The sequence below is a fragment of the Citrus sinensis genome, chromosome 2 (assembly GCF_022201045.2).
Source record: "Citrus sinensis cultivar Valencia sweet orange chromosome 2, DVS_A1.0, whole genome shotgun sequence".
Lineage (NCBI taxonomy): Eukaryota > Viridiplantae > Streptophyta > Magnoliopsida > Sapindales > Rutaceae > Citrus > Citrus sinensis.
Genome location: NC_068557.1, coordinates 2835049 through 2855680, shown reverse-complemented (window position 1 = coordinate 2855680; position 20632 = coordinate 2835049). Strand labels below are relative to the sequence as shown.

The 20632-nt window shown below is 36.5% G+C and overlaps 1 protein-coding gene, 1 long non-coding RNA gene and 1 pseudogene across 2 annotated transcripts; all 3 read left to right on the top strand.

The window, feature by feature from the left end:
• The first annotated feature begins 850 nt into the window (after window positions 1-850).
• Window positions 851-1870, top strand: LOC127900457 (uncharacterized). Its single transcript, XR_008052620.1, has 4 exons — window positions 851-1175; window positions 1258-1375; window positions 1489-1584; window positions 1685-1870. It is a non-coding gene; the product is annotated as an uncharacterized LOC127900457 (long non-coding RNA).
• Window positions 1871-5533: 3663 nt separating this feature from the next.
• Window positions 5534-6235, top strand: LOC107175926 (extensin-3-like). The gene has a single exon (XM_025095045.2). The coding sequence runs from the start codon at window positions 5534-5536 to the stop codon at window positions 6233-6235; it is 702 nt and encodes a 233-aa protein (XP_024950813.2).
• An 11681-nt stretch (window positions 6236-17916) lies between these two features.
• LOC102617156 (extensin-2-like) lies at window positions 17917-19436 on the top strand (annotated as a pseudogene).
• Window positions 19437-20632: the final 1196 nt, after the last annotated feature.

Sequence of the window (20632 nt, the reverse complement as noted above, 5' to 3'; positions counted from 1 at the left end):
GATTGTTGCCAAGGAAGGAAGAGCCGAAGCAACTGTTGGGTTTGTCTTTCCCAGTTTAATCTCGCTCACACTCTGCGAACTTCCACATCTTAGAACTTTCTACCATGGAATGTATACTTTAGAATGGCCGGTGTTAAAAAAGTTGAAAGCATATGGTTGTGACAAAGTAAGTATATTCGTGCCAGAACATATTAGCTTTGAGGAAATAAAAGGGATCCCAGCAGAACAACCCCACTTCTTTGATGATCAGGTATGATGCTCATTTTTCATTTGTTTTATAAGATTTTATCTGTTCTGTGCAATTGTCTGATGGAAGACCAACTCCTGCTGGCCTTTTTCTGCTTGGTCACTAGGTCTTCCGAAACTTGGAGGAATTGTCATTAAGCAAAAAGGACATCACCATGATATGGCAGGACCATTTTCTAGAACATCTTTTGAGCAAGCTCAAAGTCCTTAATGTCTCGTATGATGATGAATCAGCTGTTTTTCCACTTGGCTTGCTTCAGAGAGCTCGCAATCTTGAAAAGCTTGTACTGAGTTATGGTTCATACAAAGAAATTTGTTCCTCTGAAGAGGTTGAAGAACATGCTGGAAGGCTCACACATATAAAAACCTTGAAGCTAAATAAACTCTCGGATCTGACTCATATGTGGAAACAAGATTCCAAACTGGACTTAATGCTTCAAAATCTTGAAATTCTAGAGATTAAGTATTGTGGCAATATGATGAATTTGGTTCCATCCCGAGCATCTTTCCGAAATCTAACAGTTTTGGAAGTGTGCGACTGCGAAAGACTAGTAAGCGTAGTAACATCCCCAACAGCGAAGTGTCTGGTGCAACTGAGAAAAATGACAATATCGAAGTGCAAAATGGTTACTGAAGTAATAGCAAGTGATCAGGGAGACGTGGTAAAAGTTGAAATTGTTTTCAACAAATTGAAGGAGTTGTTTCTTGAAAGTTTAGAGAGCCTGAGAAGTTTCTGCTCCGGCGCTAATTATGCCTTCAATTTCCCATGCTTGGAGGATCTAATGGTGATCAAATGCCCCAACATGAAGACTTTCTCTGCAGGAGTTTTAAAGACACCGAGATTATGGGATGTGCAAAACTTGGAACTGAATGAAGCGTGTTGGGCAGGTGACGTGAATACAACCATACAGCAGTTACACGAAAAAATGGTATATATGCATCGATTCATTAAGCTATCTTCCTTTTTGTTTCAGTGGATAACTTGTTCACTAAGCTGTCTTGCTCTGTCAGTAATCTGAGTCATCGGTAATATCAGGCTAAGCGTCCTAAGATAGAGGACTCAGGGGAGTCTGAGACATCAACGTCGGAGGAGACTGACCACGAGGAAGATGGAGAAGGCAGCAAAGAGGTTCGTTTAATAACTTTTTTTTTTTGGCAACTAGTTGTGTTATTTATGTAAAAAGTGTTTTTATTGGTTGTTTAAACTATTTGTTGTCTTTGTTTTTGTTATGGTAAAATTAGATTGAATTCCCTGCGACATCAGAGGATGAAGAGGAGTCTGAAACATCAATGTCTGAGGAGATTGATGAGGAGGAAGATGAAGGAAATTGTGAAGAGGTTTTGTATGAAACGTTGTGATTCTTCTGCGGATAATTATGCTATCTATGTTGAAATTGTTTATTCAATTTGCATTTTTTTGTTCCCTGGCTTTGTGCAGGAGAAGGAGAATGGTGACGATTAGGAATTAAACACAGCCAAAACGATAGCTTCAGTTGCCGTTTCTAGTTTAAGTGATCATGCTTCCTTCACGTGACTTCATAGCAACTCAAACATTAAGAAAACGCTGCCGTTTTCCTTTCCCAAATGTTTGAATTCAGATGCTCAACAGTTGGTGTAACAGTTCATTGCGGAAATTGTTAAATAAGGAAATTGTTAGTTTTCCCTTAATGAAATTAATATATATCATTTTTTTCTTTATTATTTTTATAATATTAAAAAATTTCCTAACATAAAAATTTTAAAGGAAAAGAGGGGTAAATATGTAATTTACTTGGTGGTTTATCTTAGAAAACAAAATATAAATTTATTATAAGAAAAGTGTTTAAAAAATAACAAAAAATTATAAGAAAATATCTCATTATTAATTTTTTTTCATAGTGAACATATATTTCTTATCTTTAGTACTTCAGTTTTTTTTAATTTTAATTTTTAATTATATGACTTATTTAATTTACAGTAGGTATGAATAAAAGTGAATTTAAAAATAAAGGTAATACTATAAAATTATGTCGGCAAGGGAATTATTGGTTATTATGAAAATTTTTAGTAACTAGTATGTATTGGTTTTAGTAAAGGAGAAAATAACAATTTCCCTTATTAAATACTCTTTAGAATTGACAAATTTACAGTTAGATGGAGAAAATTGTGCAATAAAAAAGTTTTTAATCAATGAAAAAAAAATTCATAAGCCGATTGACTTGTTCTCTAAACTTTTCCCTTCTTGTTTTCAAGTTTTATCAATGAGGTGTTGGGTTTTGAGAAAATTTTTCTACTAGTTTCCAACACCGGCAATGACTTTTCGGTATTGAAAACTAGGGGACTGGTGTTTGGGTTGGATTTTCTGATAGTGTCTTAAAATATAGTCGATCCTAATGTACTCAGAACTTATTGTTGTTGAGCTGACCTCATAAGTGCAACCTGCAGCCTATGTTGGCGACTTGGTTTACAAGTACGACCTAAGATCTATGTGAATGACCTAAGTTAAGAGTACAACTTCAACGCTATATGAGCAACTGAGAAATTCATCCGTCTGATCTGAAAGTGAAGTAATCTGACCTTGAAATTCTCTCGTCCGACCTGAGAATTAGCTTGACATGAAAAATTGCTAGTTAAGAAAACGTGGCCTAATTTATAGGGAAGTTGTATGCCATGATCTATTTAAACCACCTCCAACTGACAACCACTTGCAACTGCTGAAGAAAGTGGGCTGAAGTTAAGGAGGTAACCGTATACGACTAAGAGTCTATTTAAACTAAAGAGCGCATCAGGTGAAGGGGTTAGCAAAATGAACCAAAAACTCTACAAGTGACCTATCTAAGAGCCTTAACATTCCCTACCAGATTTTGGGTTTCTCTATTGGAAAATTCCTTTATTTTGAACTCATTCACAATTCTTCTCTTTCTTTTTTATCTCTTTATACACAATTTCTGATTTAAGCATCGGAGGGTCTGCGCCAGGACCCCATCGGCGTATCCTAACCGTGTTTTCTGATTGACAGGTACAGAAAATTACGGTCATATTGGCGATTGAGCTTGGATTTGCGCTGTAATTCCCCAAAAGAAACAAATTCAGCTGTTGAGGTCGTTTTTCGACATCAACAGACGTGGAGATCATTTACTTCCAGTTCCTTCCTGGTAGCAGTTAAAAACAATAACACATCTAGAATAAGCTTATAGATGCTCTAAATCCATGTATTATTATTGTTGTTTTAATTTTTTGCCGTAAATTTAGTATCCTCAGGATACTATATCTGTATCTTAGAAATACCATACCTCATAATCTGAGTATCATCAAATGTTTAGAAAGTCAGCAAAATCTAAACATTTAATGGTGTGCAAGTTGGGGTATAATAACCTTAATATACCGTAGTTAGATTATTATTGTTATATTATTATTATTGTAAGAATTGCTATTACCCAAAAAAGAAAAAAAAAATCGTTCACGATAATTTGTAAAAGCATACCTATACATAAACGATAAAAAATATTTCGTGAAAATCCAAACTATTTGTACTAAGAGACGAATATCTACAAATAAGCCTTTTCGCTCTACTAATTTCTGAAGTTGAATATTCATAAATGATGTAACATTGCTGATGAGTTATAAATGGTAATTCTACAGCCAAGAACAAGACAATTTGGCATATGTGGCTAGAAAATGATGAGTCCGGATCTAATTACGGTACTTCAAGAGTAAGATATTCAATAATCGGTGCATCGTCATATTATTAAAAAGTTGGCAAACTAATTTCAACGACGTTAAATTTGTTTTATATTTCATAAATGAAGAAGCAACAAATTAACTAGAATCTGTGATTTTGACTGCTTCAGACCAATCAGTACTGTTTGTTTATTCACAATTCAGTTTTTAAATTATATTCTGAGTTAATTTGCTAATTGATTGGTGCTTACATGCTTAATTAATTTCTTCAGTACCTAAACATGGAAAATGTCAAATGTAACGTACACCAAACATACACGTTATGACTTGATCCAAGATAAATTGAATTAAGAATTATGTGGTAAAGCCACCATATAATTTTTTTTTCCCTTTTCTTAATTGTATTTTCAAAAGGCTTTTTCATCATTCTTTCTATAATTTGAATTTATATTAATTCTACAGCTAATGAGACGTGGTTCGAGTTTGAGAGATCAAATAAGTATATGTATGTGTGTGTGTGTATATATATATATATATATATATATATATATATATATATATATATATATATATATATATAATTATATATATATATGTAATGAGATAGTCGTAGCATCTCATTTTTTATAAAAATATAAATTTTAATCAATGCAAAAACTACAAATAACATTATATAACTGTAAAATCTACATTTAAAAAAAAATAGAGAAATCTGCGTTGAAGTCTTTTCCTTCGATCAAATCATGTTAGAAAAAAAATATTGATATTTGGCGTTGTGATTTAGTTAGCTAGTTTTAAACCTGAAAATGATAAATGCTATCTGTGTTGTTTCTCCAAATGTTCACCGTTCTTTATAATTTAATATCGGTAATAAGAAATAATATGACTGAGTTTTGAAATAGCTATTGAGGGTAGGTTCTTAACAGATCAATTCAATGAATTAATTTACCCTTTACAATAAGCACCAGCCAATTAGTTGTCATGAGACAAAAAGTCACCTTGGAAATTTTCTCAGGAACCCCAGATCATAACTGCTCTTTCTTGCAATTTGATCTCTTTGGGTGGAGTTTTATCTATTTTTATTTTTAATTGATTATTGACTATAGTTACTATAATATAATTTAGGATAAATTTTAAATTACCCCCTCATGAATTGAGTATTTTTAAATCACTCTCTCTACTTTTAAAAGTTTCAAATTATTTCATTTTTATTTTAAAAAATAAGAAAAAAATGAGATGGGTTGATTTTTTTTTAAGTCATCCTAATAAAAATAGAGTAAATTAAAATTTTAAAAAATAAGAGATAATTTAAAAATAATCAATTTATAAAGGACTAATTCGAAATTAACCCACAACTTTGAATGTTTTAGAATTCAGAAAGGAGAACTGCAATGACTTGGTGAGATCCGATAATGTCAGTAACATATTAAAAAGAAGAGTGTGAGGGTAAAATAATTGGATTTGTTGGAGAGGAAACTTCATGCTCTATTAAAAAAATGGGTTAACTGACTATATAAACTGCGTGTTTCTATGCCATGTTCATTCAAAAGTGATCCTCTAGTATCGAAGAAATAAAGCTCTTAGCACTCTCGCTGGGATTTTCAAGGTCATCAAAATGATAGCGAAAATGGTCAATATTTGGCCACATCTAGTCTATGCATTGGTATTATGCTTTGTTGCAACTCATGTAGCTGCAGACAACGGCATGCCATACACTTATGCTCCACCAACATACACTCCACCACCCTACATGTATAAGTCGCCACCGCCTCCACCACCGTATGTTTACATGTCCCCGCCGCCTTATTCTTACAAGCCACCTTATGGACGCGATCATAAATCTCTTCCACCTTATGTCTACACATCGCCATCACCATCACCTTCTCCTCCTTACGTCTACATGTCACCTCCACCTCCATACATATACAAGTCACCTCCTCCACCATACGTCTACAAGTCTCCACCACCACCACCTTATGTCTATATGTCCCCACCACCATATCTCTACAAGTCCCCACCTCCTCCATATGTGTACAAGTCCCCACCACCTCCTCCGTATGTGTACAAGTCCCCACCACCTCCTCCGTATGTGTACAAGTCCCCACCACCTCCTCCGTATGTGTACAAGTCCCCACCACCTCCTCCGTATGTGTACAAGTCCCCACCACCTCCTCCGTATGTGTACAAGTCCCCACCACCTCCTCCGTATGTGTACAAGTCCCCACCACCTCCTCCGTATATGTACAAATCTCCACCTCCACCTCCTTATGTTTACAATTCCCCACCCCCTCCGTACATCTATAAGTCACCTCCACCACCTTACTACTAAACAAGTCACTGTTTATACTTGGAGCAAATAAATGTATGCTTCGCGGAAACCTTTATTAGTTTTATAATTTTTCTTGTGTAATTTATTTCTACTTATTTTTCTTATCCACTTATATTTATGTTATCTTTTTTTAAACCCCTTGGTTTGCAGGTTATGAAAGTATAAAGCCGCAACAGTTTCGTTTCTCAAATAAGGCTTATATATCAGGAACGAAGGCATGCAATATGGATGCTTTACAGTTCTTAGTGATTATTTGCCTTTTGTTTTGTTATTTTGTTTAATGTTCTCTTACTGTCATACTTCAATCAACCATATTAGTATGTCTCTGTGTTTGTACATTATTCGTTCCTCCACGTTTGTTCGAGTTATCAATATTTTGAAGTAAATAAAAGAATTCATGCATGCATGGATTATAAAGTACTTGAAAGAAAAATGCTGGCGCCTAATTGTTTATCCGGAGGGAAACTAATTCTAATAACAAATTTACATAAAATAGGGAGCATACAAGGTACATAAAATATGGACCATATCTTATCACTAAATTTGTTTTAATGTAGATTCAATTTGACTATTTACCCTTATAACTTAAAATGATCAAATAAAAAAAATCGTTACTATGTCAAAATTATTAATTTAGGAATATGTATGGAAAAAGTCTTGGGTATTCCAAGATTGTTACTCCTTTTCCATTTACTCATGGTCACTTGTATACTTCAACCAATCATGATAATATTCACTCATACACAGCAAACAGAGAATCAAGTACTTGAAAGTATTTGAAAGAAAATTACCGGTGCCTAATTGTTTATCCGGAGGGAACTAATTCCAATAACAAATTTACATAAAATAGGGAGCATACATGGTACATAAAATATGGATCATATCCTATCACTAAATTTGCCTTAATGTAGATTCAATTTGACTATTTACCCTTATAACATAAAATGATCAAATTGAAAAAAAAAATTCGTTACTATGTCAAAATAATTAATTTAGGAATATGTATGGAAAAAGTCTTGGGTATTCCAAGATTGTTGCTCCTTTTCCATTGACTTGTGGTCACTTGTATACTTCAACCAGTAAGAGTTGGTATTCATACTAATAACGTATTAATTACCAATAAATCATTTAGAAATAATTTGGTATAAAATTAAAATAAAAATTATTGAATTTAAAATATTTTTTGGGTACTTCCATACTTATGCCTTAAAATGTTAAAATAAACATAGCTTAGTTATATATTATTCATGCAATCTTAGATTAAACATGGCAAAGAGATATGAATTAATAAAAAAAAAATGAAAGAATGATATAATTAATTAATTGTACAAATTAGTAATTATAAAAATGAGTATAAAGTTCGAAAACATTGAATAACAGTCTTCTCGTGATAGCTAATTTAAAGTTTGAAAGATCTTTTGACATATGTACATTTTTAATCGTGTATAGTTATGATTTACTTATTTATTATGGGGTTGTAATTAGCTAAATGAGTTTGTTTAAATTTTTTTATTAACATAGGGAATTGGTTTAAAAGTTTAGCTTTAGTATTCGAGTGTGTAGAGCATAAATTTAATTTTAAATTTTAATAGTGGGTACAATAAGTATTTATTTGTAGAAAAATATTAGGGGCTCATTTAGGATTGCTTTTCAAAGGTTTAAAAGTAATTTTAAAAAGTTAAAAGGTAATTTTTTAAAAAATTATTTTTGGCAAAATCATTCAGTTATAGCAAATTTTGAAAAATAGGAAAAAAGTAGCTTTTCAAATTTTGATTTTAAGAATCAGTTTTATGATAAATAAAATTTCATATATATCCTTACATATATTAAAAAATTCCAAAATATCCTTATTCAATTGGAAAATAAAATTATTAATTTTAAAGAGAATATTATCACCAATTATATTAATATAAAAAATAAAAAAAAATTAACAAAAAAATTATTTTAGTTATCAATTATTGTATATATACAACAAAAAATTATATATGTAAATTTTTTTATTAAACATTATATTTATTTTATTCATTTGTACTCTTACAGTAGGTTAACGGTAAGATTTACCAAACACATATTATTACTTTTAAAACTTAAAGCACTTCTAAAAAATAAATTTTACCAAATACTTAACTAATTTTTTTCAACAATTGATTATTTCTATAGTACAACTAACAATAATTATTTTAAAAATTACAACATTACCATATTAATCCTAAATCATAAAAGATTCTTTATTTGAATATATATATCAATATATAAGCACCAAGGTTCTGTGTTGCACTCATAAAAAACTAGTATTCTAATATCCGACCATAATGTCACAGGACGAGAGTTTTGCACAACAAACCTATGCGGCACTTAGACGACTTCTAGCACATGAGTCGTTAAGTAAGCCTTTTGATTCTTCTCAAACTAGCAAAGTAAGAACACTTACGGAAAATGCTAGAGACAAGAGAACAATATGGCCAAATATATATTTTGTTACACACTAAAGAATAAATTACAAGAGTGCTTTTTACAAGAGCTAGAGAGCTTTTGTGTGTGGTGTGGTGGTGAGAAAATGAGGAGGGCTCACCCCTTTTTATAGGTGTTGGGTGCTAGGTTTTTGAACTTTCCATGCAACTTGCATAAATATCCTAGAGACTTAAATGCTCAAGCTTAGAAAGTTCTAGCTTATTTACAATTGTAGTTTGTAGAGAAATTTAGAATTCAAGCTGGGCTTGAATGATCGCTAAGTGCACCACGGTTGGCTAATTGTGTTAGCGTCCCATTTCTAAGCACATTTCACTTTTAAGTGCATCCAACCTTTTGTGTTAAGTGCAACCCGCTTCTAAGGCGGACTTTTGCTAAGTGTACATGTGCACGCGGAATTAGCTTCCGTTGGTGGCAAATTTGAGCAGCTCGTGAAAATTTTCCCCCACTTCTGCTCACGGCAATCCTCATTGCATTCTCGTGCTGGTAGTTTTGGACATGCTCTGTGAATTGCCATAGGTCGTCTACGCGTTCCCACGTGGCTTCACTCTCGAGGAGGTTTCTCCACTTCACCAAGTACTCGTTGTATGTCGGTATGCCCTTTTTTCGAATTACTCGATTGGCAAAAATGTACTCCACATCCTTGTCATACGCAGTGACAACGACAATTTGGGCACGTCTTAACTCTTCGCGGTTTGGTTCTTCCGCATCCCTATGATATGGCTTAAGTAGACTCACGTGGAAGACCAGATGAATCTTGAGTCTTGACAAAAGTTGGAGTTGGTATGAGACTTTACCCACACGTTGGACAACTCGGAAAGGCTCTTCGTAACACCTCACTAACCCTTTGTGAACTTTCTGTAAAGTCTTGAATTGTTGGGGTATGAGCTTCACCATTACTTGATCGCCTTCCTTGTATTTGACGTGGCGTCTTTTCGAATCAGCCTATTTATTCATCCTCCGTGCGGCTTTGTCGAGGTAGGCTCACATGATGTCCGCTTCCTTGTGCCACTCGCGGGCGAGCTTGTGAGCCACTGGGCTTTTTTCTCCATATGTCAAGACTATGGTGTTTGGCATCATGGGTTGGAATCCCAAGATGATTTTGAATGGACTCTTACCGATAGCCTCGCTGCGTTGTAGGTTGTATGAGAATTGGGCAATATCCAATAACTTGGCCCAATCTCGCTTGTGAGCGCTTACATAGTGCCTCAAATACATCTCGAGGAGGCTACTGATACGCTCAGTTTGCCCATCCGTTTGTGGGTGGAAGGTTGATGAGAACTTGAGGTCGGTTCTCAACATCTTGAAGAGCTCCGTCCAAAAACGGTCAGTGAATCATGGCCCTCGATCGTTCACAATGTTTTCGAAACTCCCCACAGTTTCACAACATGTTTGATGAAGAGCCAGGCAACTTTATCCGCTTTGCAATTGGTCGGTACGACGATAAAAGTTGTGTACTTGCTGTAGCGGTCGACCAGGACCATGATGCTTTCGCACTCCTCAAACTTGGGTAGGCCGAGATGAAGTCTATGGTGACACTTTCCCATGGCCTTGATGCTATTGACAAGGGCTCCAACAATCTTATTGCAAGTTGGTGATTCGTCTTGTCTTGTTGGCATACAAGACAAGTATACACATAAGCCTCGATGTCGTCTCTCATGTGTGGCCAAAATTATGAGGCTTGGACTAGTACGGTCGTGCGCTTTACTCTGGGGTGGGCAGCCCACTTCGAGTCGTGGCACACTTTGATTACTTCTCATCATAAATTTCCCCACCTAGACACGAAGAGTCGGTCACATTTGGTGAGAATGATGTTTTCCTCTTGCCAAAAATCGCCTTGTCTTGCCCTTAAGAAATTTCCTCAATAAGTATTTCGCTAGGGTGTCTTATTGGAGGCATTTCTTAATGTGTGTGACAAAGTCGGACTTTGGTTGGCTCATGCTAAGAGTCGCCAACTCCACTTTGCAACTTAGGGCATCCGCAATGACATTGGCTTTTCTGGGCTTGTACTCGAGTCGGTAATCGAATTCCTCAAGGAAGTCTTGCCACTTTGCTTGCTTAGGGAACAACTTCTTTTGTGTTTGGAAATAGCTTGTGACTATGTTATCCGTTAAGATCATTAAATGTGACCTAAGCAAGTAGTGTCGCCACACGCGTAGGCAATGGACAATTGCAATCATTTCTTTTTCTTGCACAGTATAGCGGCGTTCCGTATCATTAAGCCTTCAATTAACTCTCGAGTGCTATAAAGTGGCCTTCTTGCATGAGGATTTACTAATGGTGGCGTCGGAGGCATCCGTTTGAGCCTCGAATGGTTTGGTGTGATCTAGAAGAATGAGGACGAGTTCCTTGGAGATAGTTTTCTTCAACTCCTTGAATGTGTATTGGCACTCTTCTGACCAATATCATTCTCGATTCTTCTTAAGTAAATTGGTCAAAGGTACCACTTTGGTCGAATATCCCTTGATGAAGTGACGGTAATAATTCATTAGCTCGAGAAAAGACCGGAGTTTAGGTACTTTGGTAGGATATTCCCACTCGAGAATGGCCTTTACTTTCGAGTTCTCCATCATAAGTTTCCTGTCCGCTATCTTGTGGCCAAGGAACTCTACCTCTCGTTGAACGATGAGCACTTCTCCATTTTGAGGTAGAGCTCGTTGTCGTATAATACTTGGAGGACTTGCCGCAAGTGTTTGACATGTTCTTTAAGTGTGGTGCTATACACCACGATGTCATCCAAGTACACGACGAAGAAGTGGTCGAGGAAATATTGGAGAACTTTGTTCATAAACGTATAAATGTGGCTAGTGCATTGGTGATGCCAAATGACATAACAAGGAATTCAAAAGATTCATACCTAGTTACGCATGCTATCTTTTGGCTCATCTCCCTTAGCTATGTGCACTTGGTAGTATTCGAACCGCAAGTCGAGCTTGGTGAAGTAACGTGCTTTGCCAAGTTGATCAAACAAATCCGCGATCAAAGGGATCAGATATTTGTTCTTGATTGTAATCTTGTTGAGTGCCCGATAGTTAATGCACATTCGCAGCGATCCATCTTTCTTCTTTTGGAAGAGCACGAGTGCACTGAATGGAACCTTCGATGGGTGGATGTAGCCCGCGTCCAGTAAGTCTTTGAGTTGTCTCTGCAACTCTTCGAGTTCGGGTGACGCCATGCAGTAGGGCGCCAAGGCTAGAGGTTTTAGACCTTATTCTAGCCCGATCTCATGATCCACCTCACGTCTTGATGGGAGCTTCTTCGGTAACTCCGGAGGCATGACGTCTTTGAATTTGTTGAGGACTCTTTGGATAAGCGAAGAGACTTGGCTTGGTGAGTCTCCGCAATCTTCTTCATTATTCAACTCCCAGATAGAGACCAAGAAAATTGGGTCATTTCGGAAACCCTTCTTGAATTGCATGGCCGAGAGCGTCTTATCTGCGGTCTTGGATTGCTCGGTCGGAATTATACACTCTATACTCCTGTTGATGATGCTTAGGGAGTTTGTGGCTGGTAGTGGAAAGCATGAACTTAATCAAAGAATTTCATGACACGAACCATCTTGAAGTCATCCATAGGCACGATAGAGAAATCGAGCTTTCCGCTCCATGTTACGAGTGTTACGCGCACACCTTATGTAGTGCTCGTGATGCGTTTGGCGGGTGGAGTTTACCACCTTCAATGGTGCCTCCTTCCTTCGTCACCTCGAGGCCTAGGTGCTTGGCCTCATCTTTCGAAATAAAGTTGTGTGTCGCTCCAGTGTCGAGCAAGGCATACATGGCTTGGCCATTGATGGTCGCACTCACGAACATGAGTCATTTATTGGTGGGTGCTAGCAGGTGGCTCTTGAGTGCGCCGAGGCATTGGAGGGTACCCATGCTGTGTTGGGTTCCCTCCGTTGACGGTGTGAAGTGGTCCTTAAGTTGTGCCGCTAGAGTATTAAACAACTTCTTTTTCAAACAGTCATGTACCCAATGCGAACCATTACATATGAAGCATAGGCTTTAAGGTTTGGGTGATTGTTTTTCTGATTTACTTTACCTACTCTTGCGATTTAGAGGCTTTTTCTGCCCTCAATCTTTCCGATTGTGGTCCTTGTTCTTCCGGCCATTTCCCCCACCTTTACCATGGCTGGGCCTCTTATCCTTGGGTTGGGCGGAGTAATTGTGGACGCTACCCATTTGCTTAAGCTGATGAAGGCGCGCTCGTGCTTTCTTCTCTGGGTTGCTTGGGGTAAAGTACTCGCAGAGTTCGCGTTGGAACTCAACCCATGTGTTGATGGCGCATATGCTTTTGCCTATCTCGCCATGCATCTGCCGCTACTATAGTTGTGCAGTGCCTCAAAGGAATATAGGCGCGGTGCCTTGAAGGAATGTAGGTGCAGTGCTTATTTTCAATGTTTCATTACAAACACCCATGGCATCGAAATATTGCTCTAGTCCAAATAAGAAGTTGTCCACTATAGTGGCATTGAGTGCACCATCGTAGGTGTCAAGCTTTGGCACGTTGATGTGGTACGCATCACTTGTACTTGTGGAAGTCGGGCTAGGTGTGAGTGTATACTTGTGCCAAGCCCAGTCTGAGCAAACTTCATCGACCTCTGCACGGACCGCTCATAGCTCACTTTGCACGAAGCTACACAAGTTGAGCAGCTCATCATGTGATGCTCCAAACTCCCCTCAGAAAGTGTCAGCTTAGTCTTGCATGAAGGTCTTGATGGCTACCGTGAACTCACCATACTCGCCCTTAAGACCGTCGACCTACACCTCCGAAGTATTGAGGGTGTCCTAGACAACAGACATAGAGGTTTCGAACGTGGCCACGTGAGGCTCCAAGGCATCCACGGAAGTGGCCTTGGACTTGCCACAAGACTTAACTTGTATGAGTCCCTCCTCACGGCCACAATTTTGCTCAAGTGACTCCACATCGACTACGCCCTCTTGTGTTGTGCTAGGAGGGTTGGCCATTGCTCGTTGAGCTAATTTGCGTGTCTGCAAACCTTAGCTCTGATATCACTTGTCATGGGACGAGAGTTTTGCGCAGCAAACCCGTGCCACACTTAGACGACTTCTCGCACACAAGTTGCTAGGTAAGCCTTTCGATTCTTCTCAAACTAGCAAAGCAAGAGCACTTGTGAAAAATGCTAGAGAGAAGAGAGCAATATGGCCAAATATAAAATTTATTACACACTAAAGAATAAATTACAAGAGAGCTTTTTACAAGAGCTAGAGAGCTTGTGTGTGTGGTGTGGTGGTGAGCAAATAAGGAGGGCTTACCCCCTTTTTATAGGTGTTGGGTGCTAGGTTCTTGAACTTTCCATACAACTTGCATAAAAATCCTAAGGGCTTAAATGCTCAAACCTAGAAAGTTCTAGCTTATTTACAATTGTAGAGAAATCTAAAATTCGAGCCGGGCTTGGATGATCGTTAAGCGCATCACAGTTGGCTAGTTGTGTTGGCGGCCCATTTCTAAGCGCATCCCACTTCTAAGTGCATCCTGCCTTTTGTGCTAAGCACACCGTGCTTCTAAGCGCACTCCACTTTTAGGCGGACTTTTGCTAAGTGTACCCATGCGCGCGGAATTAGCCTCCATTAGTGGCAAATTTGAGCGGTCTGTGACAACAAGAACTCCAAAATGGCCAACATTTGGCCTCATCTAGTCTTTGCATCAGCACTATGCTAGCTAGCTTTCTATTTAAAGTGTAATAACTCTTTCGTTCATAATTTTTTTCCCATCTCATAGTTATTTTCTCTCTTCCCATTTTTTTTCCCTCTTGCAAAGCAGGGTAGTTAAGAGAGAATATTAAAAGCTTTGACCGAAACTTTTCTCTTTCCCTTTTTTGTTTTTTCCCCTAAAATGATTGATTCTTCACATAGACTAATGCATTAGGCTCTTTTAATTTGTGGACTAGGATTCTCTTCTAATTTTTTACAAATCTTGTACAACTTGTATTTTAGTGTAAGTGTGTGATTATAATTTAACTATATTTACTTTTTAATTTATTAACTACCAATCATGTTAATAAAATTTGCTCAGAAAAATATCAGTTTAGGAGAGAGTCCTAATTCTTAATTTGTGTTTACTTCTAAATAAAGTGAAAGAGAGTATATAACTTATAATTACAGAACAACTTCGTCGGACTAAGCAAAATAATTTTTTTAGAGGGATTTTCACAGATAAATTTATTCAATTTATCTATCAATAATATTATTAATTTGAAAGGAATATTCAGCAAATTATCATCAACACAACACATTTCAGCCATATGATTTTGGCTAACAAATCAAGGGGTACACGTACAACCCGGCACCTGCCTTAACCATTCGAATAATACCTATAAATATTTTTTATATGTAGTTTAGATTACAACTTGTTTATAACTTATTTATTTAATTTTTAAAGAGGTAGAGGGGTAAGTAAAGCTCAAATCAATTTTTTTGGAACTTGAATAACCAGTTAAATAAAGTTATTTAATGTATGTACAATATTGTAATTGAAAATTTACCTAACAACAACCCAAGATGATAGGTGAATTGGGTTTAAAAATTTTTCCAACAATAAAAATCACAATCTAACAACAACAAACACAACAAATAAATTAAAGAGGTAAGGATAGAAAAAGGAAACATAACAATTTTTACATGATTTGACAAACCGTCTACGTCCCCCGCCTCCAAACAATTCAAACTTGAGAATTCCACTTACATTAAGCCACATATCCCGAGGCTAAAAAAATGAGTGCAATTGATTCTAAAGGCGTCAATGAATTGTTATAAATTCGAAATATATATTCCTTATCTCTTCAACAAGTGTTTCTCACACTTACTATCACTCAATTGAAAAATTAAAATGAACCTTACAAAGAACACACTCCTCACAAAAATATATAATAGATAAGCAAGTGATAACTCAAGTATGTATAAATTTATACAGGCAAGCAAGTAAACGCTCAGGAGTATTCAGAAATATTAGGTTTTAACTCAAACCAATCTTGAAAAATGATTTGGAGTTTGATTTATAGGGTAATTTCAGAGCACTAACTGTTAGAAACATAAAACAAAAATTCTATGTACAATGGGCAAACCACTTTGCTGATATGATAAGTTGCGTTGGGGGCTTTTAAACAAACTAGGTCTAACAGATCTCTGGTTTGTCTCTATAAAATAAACCGGTTAGCTGCTCTATAATCGGCTGGCTTTGGGCTTTTCCCAATTTTAAAAGTTCAGCATTCTGGTCCATGTTGTTCCCAAATTTTTTCTATGATGACAACAGTGCCCAAAAAGTTTTGAAGTATTATCAAATAGATCTTTTTCAAGATTTGAAGAAATAGCATTCTCTAGCTTTTTTGATACATAATTTTTTTTAAAGAATTTTCAAATAAATCCTTATACCTCGAAGAAATTAATTTTGATAAAACATTTAGCTTTTGATTTTCTTCAAGTATAGAAAATATAACTTATAAAGAAAAGACAGATTTGGATGTGATGATTATTATCAGATTTGAGCTTTAAATACTTAATAATGCATAAATCCAACAAACTAGCTTTACAATAATTATGTAAATGAAATATCACTTAAGCTAGTGTTCTTCACATTCGAGTTTTGTCTTGATGAGCATGTCCGTGACTTCTTTGAACTTGATTTTACATGAATGGATTTTGACATTCAAGAACTAATGAGATCTAAAAGTGTTTTTTTTTTCGTTATTTCCCTTACCATATTATTTGTTATTGTTACCGTCAAAATCAAGGTTTATAAAACTCCTTGGGTCAATAATAAAATTCATATAAATTGTTGAGGACCTTTTACACTTGTTTGTTTAATGTATTTAGTTAACAATTAATTTATATATTCGTTGGGCCTAAAGAATTTGAAAAATTATTAATTTAATATACAACCCCAAATTAAAATCGAAAGATTTTATTTATTGTTTAAGTGAATTAATTACTCGTCAACCATTTGTTTATAGGAGTTCTCCTGTAGTTCACGAATTTAAACTTCTCATCTTAATCAGCAGTCATCTCATCATTTAAAAAAGAAAAAAAAAAATAGAAAGAGAACAAACACATTGACATTAGCTTTATGTATATATATACTGCAACAAATTAGAAGATGCTTTTGACTGTTTCACTTCAGATCCCTTATTAAATAACTTTGGACATATGTATAATAAAATTATCTATCCTGAATATTCCTGCTTGTAACTTTCACCAAATATACATGTGATGTCTTGATCTTTGAGTAAAAGTATCTAAAGAAGCTTTAGTAGGAAATTAAAATACATATAACAAAGAGGAACTTGGCTGTTAACCAGAAGGTCATATTATTGACACGCGTTTTCATGTACGATTTTTTTATTTACTTTTATATTTTGTTTCGCGTAATTGGTAACTAAATCTTCTCTCCACGTCTATAAGTATAGTTTTAACCTGGCTCAGATTTTTTTATTTTTTTCAGCTATAATGTAAACAAACATTCTATGTAAACATATATAAAATTTTAGCTTTAATCTAAATTAAACGAAAGGATTTTCTTTTCCTTTTTTTTAATTAAAACCACTGATAAAGTGAGGAATTAGATGAGACCTCTACCTGAAAAATAAATCAATGCAAAGAAAAATGGAGAGAAATATAAACCAAAGCGTCTAAGCCATGAAAAAATAAAAGCCAACAAAACAAAACAAACAAAAACAAACAAGAGAAACGAGAAAAGTCGAGAAACAATATTATGTAAATGGCAGAAGTGTGGGCAAGTGCCTTTCTCTTGCAGTCATTCCCTAATATTTGGGGACGGTGAAATGATAATTGTTCTGCATAATTTAATAAGAAATGATCAGATGGCTCAATTGGTTTTAAATGACCAGCCAATTTATGAGCTACCAACTGACGATGGAAAGTTTCTCAAGAACCCCTTGTTCTTGCAATTTGCTCAATAATTGGATGAAATTTTTACCTACTTTTTAATTAATTCGTTATGACTTCTAGAATATAAACTTGACGATTTCAAGGTGTTTGCACAAAAGAGACATGCAAAGGCTTGGTGGGATCCCATTATGTCAATACACTTGATATATATAATAAATAAAAAAGGTACAAAAATATTAGACGTGTATGGAGGAAGCTCCATGCTTCATTAAAAAATGGCTTTAAAGCTCGAAACTATCACTATATAAACAGCACGCTTCTCTATTGTACTCATCCTAATAAAAACTGATCTGCCTCTAATCTCCACGCCATAAAGACCCCAACTCTTCGTTGGGATTTTCGAGTGATCAAATTCAGCCAAAAATGGCCAATATTTGGCCCCATCTAGTTTTTTGCTTTGGCATTATGTTTGTTGGCAACTCATGTGGCAGCTGACTACAAGCCATAACACTTATGCTTCACCACCTCCGCCACCCTACATTTACAGGTCACCAAATCCCTACCATTACAAGTCTTCCCCTCCGTCTACATACTATTACAAATCACCCCAACCTCCATCATATATCTATAAATCACCGCCACCTCCGTCCCATGCATCACCTACTCCACCTTGTGATTACAAGTCCCCACCACCACCTTCACCATCTCCTCCTCCGCCTTATGTCTACAAGTCCCCACCACCACCTTCTCCATCTCCTCCACCTCCTCCATACATCTACAGTCTCCATCACCACCTTCTCCATCTCCTCCACCACCATCACCATCACCACCCCCACCTTATGTATATAAAATCCCCACCATCACCCTCACATCACCTCCACCTCCACCTCCTTATGTCTACACATCTCCACCACCACCATCTCCGTCACCACCTCCAACCATATATCTACAAATCGCCTCCTCCTCCTTCCTCACCACCTCCTCCACCTTATGTTAACCAGTCCCCACCACCCCCGTCTCCATCACCACCTCCACCTTACAATTACAAATCACCGCCACCACCATCCCCATCGCCACCTCCTCCATATATCTACCAATCTCCCCCATCTCCATCGCCATCGCCACCTCCTCCATATGTCTACCAGTCCCCGCCACCTGCATCACCATCGCCACCTCCTCCATACATTTATCAATCCCCGCCACCTCCGTCACCATCGCCACCTCCTCCATACTTCTACCAGTCCCCTCCACCTCCCTTAACGTCACCCACCTCCTCCATATGTATACAACTCTCCAACCTCCACCTTTCCCATCAACCCCGCCTCCTTATGTTTACAAATCTCCACCCCTTTCGTCTCCATCTCCTCCTCCGCCATATATCTACAACTCACCCCCACCACCACCCCCACCTCCCCCCTCCCCCTCCCCCTTACATTTACAAGTCCCCTCCACCACCTTCGCCATCGCCACCTCCACCTTACATCTATAAATCTCCGCCACCACCTTCACCGTCACCTCCGCCTGCTTACTACTACAAATCACCACCACCACCTACACCTTCGCCTCCTCATGTTTATTACTACAACTCTCCCCCCACCTCCTAAGATTTACTAAAAAAGTCACTATTCATACGAAGGCCGCCAATGCATAAAATATGGTGGCTTTCTAGCCCGAACAAGGCTTTATGTTGTAGACTTGAGGGCATGCAAACGTGGATGCTTCGCAGTTTTTTATGTGTTTTTTTTTCCTTTCATTTTCGTTTCCTTCTTTTCAAATTCCATTTGTACTTTTGTGTATTCAATTGCATTTGTTTGTCTATTATCGTTTAAGATGTCAAACATTTTGTATTAATAAAAGAATTCACGTGCTCTTGAAAACTGTCTATCATTATGCCGCATGCATCTGCATGAAGTATCATTAATTAATTAATTTTTTTGATAGGATCAGTAATTACTTGATCGAGAACAATGGTCATAAGTAACATGGAGCATATATATGTATCGATCCATGCGTGAAATAAATAATTAAAAGAAAATTCTTGAGTCGAGACGTGAGACCTAATCCAACATCGATATGAACCTCTTCCAAATGAAAACAAGATTGGTGTTGAAACGCCAATGGGCTTGTGGCTCATTGGCACAGCCCATACACAAGGCTTGAGTGCACCTTGAGGGTTTGGGCTCCTACAAAAATTGGGTAGAGGTAAGATTGCCTCTCTATAAATTATGGCAGAGTAGATATTCATCCAGTATTATGAGATGGTAGAAATGTGGATTGTGCCAATAGTCCAAATAGAATTATGATTGTAAAATTTTGGATGGTGCCAAAATTAAATTGTAATGATAGTCTTGATAGAATTCTGATTGTAAATATCAATAGATCTTTGATTATAAAAATAATATTGGTTTTGAAACTGCAAGTTGCATCTATCTTTCATGGAGTTTATCTATTATTCATAAGATTTTTGATTTTAAAAATAATCAAAATCATTTAAGCGCTATAACGGCACCAAGTGCTTTTTTTACCCAAGGCTTTGCGACTTCGGGTTTTTTAATGCACGTAAGTATGATGGTATTGGGCTATGCAGCTCTTTTATGTGGATCATTATTATCCACGGCTCTTCTAGTCATTACATTTCGAAAAGTGATAAGGCTTTTTTTGAAAAGAAAAAATTTTGTACATGTAAATGGGTCATTTTGTTTCAAAAAGAAAAAAAAAAGATTGGTGTAGGAACTACAAGTTGCTTAGCATTACCGAGCACTTAAGAAAAGAAAACAAAACTCTTTCAATTGAAAAAAATAAAAATAAAATACTCTTTTCCAGAAATTCTTGATTACATTTTACTTTCCACATCTTCAAACAACTACCCAATCAGATTTTCAAATCCGTATATCTCCTTAATTTTTTGGGAAAAAAAAAAGGGTCATTTTGTATATATAAAAAAAAAGATTGGTGTTGGAAATGCAAGTTGCTTAGCATTACCGAGCACTTAAGAAAGGGAGTCCCTATGTTACAATTAATGTAACATACACACTCAACAACAACCACACAAATAATGGGCCCACAC

What these genes read in the sequence shown, in the direction of transcription:
- LOC107175926 (XM_025095045.2), top strand. Translation starts at nt 5,534, where the DNA reads ATGGTCAATATTTGGCCACATCTAGTCTATGCATTGGTATTATGCTTT.